Below are 3473 nucleotides of genomic sequence, written 5' to 3'. Positions count from 1 at the left end.
GGCATAACACACCTCCGTGATTTATAAATGCAATGACATTTTCAACATTAACATAGGGTTTGACCTTTTGTGTCCAGTCTTCCGGGATATGACATTTTCGCATGTTGGGTTTCTTTTTTCTTCCTGTTTATTGTTCAAGGGAATTCCTTGAAGCAGACTCCAAGAATACAGCAGCTTGAAGACTAGGAAAAAATCCCTGGGAACAGAGCGCAGCAGAGTAAAACTCAATTAAACGTTAACCTTTGCAAGCTTAAGAGATCTCGGGAAGCTGCATTTCCTCTTCACCTAAATTAAATTGGCTCCCCAAAGAGTCAAGGAAACGTGGGCAAAAACACAATTACATTCCAAGAGGCAGGTGAAATTAAAGCATGGCTCATTTATTCACTGCAGTATAAACACATTCGTGTCTGACAAATTTTATTTACTGATTCAACAACAATGACAAACGATTACAACTTCCATTCTGACAATGAGACAATATTAGTATTGGAGGGAAAATCATAAAACTCTAATTCCTTTAAGAAAGTACAGTTCATGTGGATCGAATCATTCAATGAACACTATCTACAATCAGCTTAATCCTTATAATATAAAAATAACTCTAGTATAAAGTGATCATTTAGGAAAGATAGATTTTAAAGAAATCATGCTTCAGTATGAAATGTCACCAGAAAGTGGTTCCCTTTCATCACAAGCTACTATTACTCAAAAACTTAATTGGATAAGGTTAAATTTTAAAATGAGTAATCCAGTCCTCCATTGAGAGTTTAGAAAATGTTATTCAGAGAAGGTTGAGAAATATCTCAACTCATAAATGTCTCACTGGAAACTATTTTCAGCAGTAGACACACAGATTTATGGATTTTTACCAACCCCAAGATGCAAGGCGTCAGGTTTCCATAGCCTTTCAGGCCACATCTCAGCATTTAAATGTGAAAATACTTTGAGGGCAATAATTCTAAGAGTGACAGAGTTCTTGGAAAAAATTTTAAATGTTAGAAGTAATCCTATCTACTATATATTGTGCTTATTTTGCTTGTATAATGAGAAGGTAACTAGTCATTTCCTTAGATCACCAGTTTTCAAACTGAAATGTGCGTCAGAATCCAGGGAGGCTTGTTTAAAAGCCAGATTGCGGGGTTCCTGCCCGAGTTTCCGATTCACCGGCCTGGGTGAGGCCTGAGAATCTGCATTCTAACAAGCCCCAGGACCTGCTGACACAGCTAATATGGGACAGCCAACACTTGAAAAACACTGGCTTTAAATAATTCGAAAATGGTAATTACAATCCAAATTAATAAAAAGAAAATACGTCCACATCATTTTTTTTCTATACCCCTCTAAAATCATAATCTGTGAAAGTCTGATAAAACTTTTATAAATGATTCAGAGTACCCAGTTCAATTTATTTAATTTTGCTAAAGCATTAACTAAAAAACTGTTGATTAAAAAGCATCTTTTAGAAGAAAAAAGTGGCCTTTTTTTTCATGTCACACCATAAAATGTCATCCAGTATAAGGAAAAGTTTGCATTTAAATCATTGAATTTTTATTTAGGCACGTGTAAGCATATCTAGTAAAAAGCTGAAAAAATAGAACACAGCCCTAGGTACTATTTTCTATACAAATAAGTCAGTAATGCTTTTAATGTTGGGGGCCTCAGGCTCCCTAAAAGCAAAATGGAATGTTTGAAATGGACCATCTCTGACCGCCTGTCCAGGCCCAAACTGCCTACCTGCCTGGACTCCGGATTCAGTCACACCTGGGCCACCTTGGCTTGGCTAAGAGAGTGCGTGTGCTGGAGGAGCACCCCAAAAGTGTGCAGGAAAGAAAGACCTTTCAGTCTGAGGATCGCTAGTTCACAACGAGTTTCCACAGTGCTGGGGAGCGCGCCGTGTGCCTGCCTGGCGCGGGTCTTCCAGCTTCTCCCCGCGCTCGCCTCTCTGCTCCGGGAGGACTGATTGTAACAAAAGCCAAGGTTTGGTTCCTCTTAAAACATCTTCCTGGGCCTTAGACAGGCAAGTGGGGCAGCTGCTCGCCATCGGGGGTTGGGGCAGGCGGTGGCGTCCGCTCGGCGGCAAGTTCCATAAATACCTGAAAATGACAGTGGCTGTTAACCTGTAGGGGTGCTCCGCCTTTTGCTCCCAAGTGTCACGGGAAAGCAGGCCCTCTCGCAGCACTGCCACTCCGTCACTCACACCACCCCTCCTAACTCTCCATAGACAGGCAACAACCTGGGGCCCTGCTGCAAATGTACCTTGAGTGGAGAGCAGACAATAAACGAACCTAACACTCAGCATCCTTACCAGCATTTAGTAAAATCTAACAGTGATGAATTAAACAAACGGTGACCCCCAGAAGTAATCTGGCTAATTTGTAAATTGGCTGGATTAGGCCTCTGGAACGTAGTAAATGCAACCTGGTGACCCCTTCAAGATACTCTACCTGCTCCAGAGTGGTCTGGTTAATGGAGTAATGTTTGATGTTCAACAAGGTCTTATTGTCCTCAAGAACTCGGAACAGGTCAGCTAAGCACTCCCGTCTTTTTGGCATGTGATATTCCAGTAAATTAAGATGCTGCCCCTAGAGGCCAAAAAACAAACATATCACATGATTAGCAATCATTGAACAAAGCTGATCACACTACATTTAATTGCCAAATAAACTATCTTTTCTCAAACCACACACTCAATTCCCAGCTCCGTGTGTGGGTCAGTTCTGTGGGTCTCCAGTGAACGTTTAGTGCCGACAACTCACTGTGAGTCACCTTTGCCAAGTGGTACCCCGGGGTGGGCTGCTGACCTTCCCTAATACACCCCCATGTCGCCACGAGCACGGAGAAGCCGTCTCCAGGGGTAAGACGCCGCCTACAGGGAGCTGAGACGTAGGAAGCGAGTGTGGCAAAGCGGAGATGGACAGAGGCGCCCTCAGCTTCCCACTGGGACCTGGCCTTGGCGCGAGCTGTCCTCACCGTTAGCTGCGCGCTCTGCGTAAGACATTTAACTGTTCTGATGTGAAGTGGGGTACAGCAGCCATTTGACGGGGTCGTGTGGAGTGGCGCCTGAGCAGGAAGGCCTGTGTTTTGCATAGCTTGCTTTTGACTGTGGGATTTGACTCACTGGTGGTTGCTGAGACACACAGGTACTAGCTACCACATGGGCTGCCACCTCTTACAAGTTACAATACACGAGACTCACACCACCTCAGACTAGAATTCCAGAGAACTGTAGATGGTGCTTCTCAAATGTTACTATGCACAGGAGTCGCCTGGTCACCTTGCAAAGTGGGGATCTGGGTTCAGTAGGTGGGGCCTGAGATGCGGCAGATACAACCAACTCCCAAGTGACGGAGGCGCTGCCAGTTCAGGGACCACACTTTGCATCGGGTTTGTAGAGGGTTATCATCACAGGGTGCTTCTTATGAAATGACGTCAAAACCATCCAGCCTATCACCCCACCACAGAAAAATGGAAGA

At 44.0% G+C, this 3473-nt stretch overlaps 1 protein-coding gene across 1 annotated transcript in view; it reads right to left on the bottom strand.

Annotated features, from left to right (window-relative positions):
* Window positions 1-378: 378 nt before the first annotated feature.
* Window positions 379-3473, bottom strand: part of ABCA13 (ATP binding cassette subfamily A member 13) — a 235256-nt gene continuing 232161 nt past the window's right edge. Inside the window, exons 51-52 of the mRNA XM_019652970.1 lie at window positions 2445-2582; window positions 379-2093 (exon numbers count right to left, since the gene is read on the bottom strand). Coding sequence (XP_019508515.1) covers window positions 2010-2093; window positions 2445-2582 — 222 coding nt within the window. The 3' untranslated portion in view covers window positions 379-2009. The remainder of the gene's footprint in view (window positions 2094-2444; window positions 2583-3473) is intronic.

The sequence above is a fragment of the Hipposideros armiger genome, unplaced genomic scaffold (genome assembly GCF_001890085.2).
Source record: "Hipposideros armiger isolate ML-2016 unplaced genomic scaffold, ASM189008v1 scaffold_191, whole genome shotgun sequence".
Taxonomy (NCBI): domain Eukaryota; kingdom Metazoa; phylum Chordata; class Mammalia; order Chiroptera; family Hipposideridae; genus Hipposideros; species Hipposideros armiger.
The sequence above is the reverse complement of the archived record's forward strand: the minus strand, read 5'-3'. Positions and strand labels throughout refer to the sequence as shown.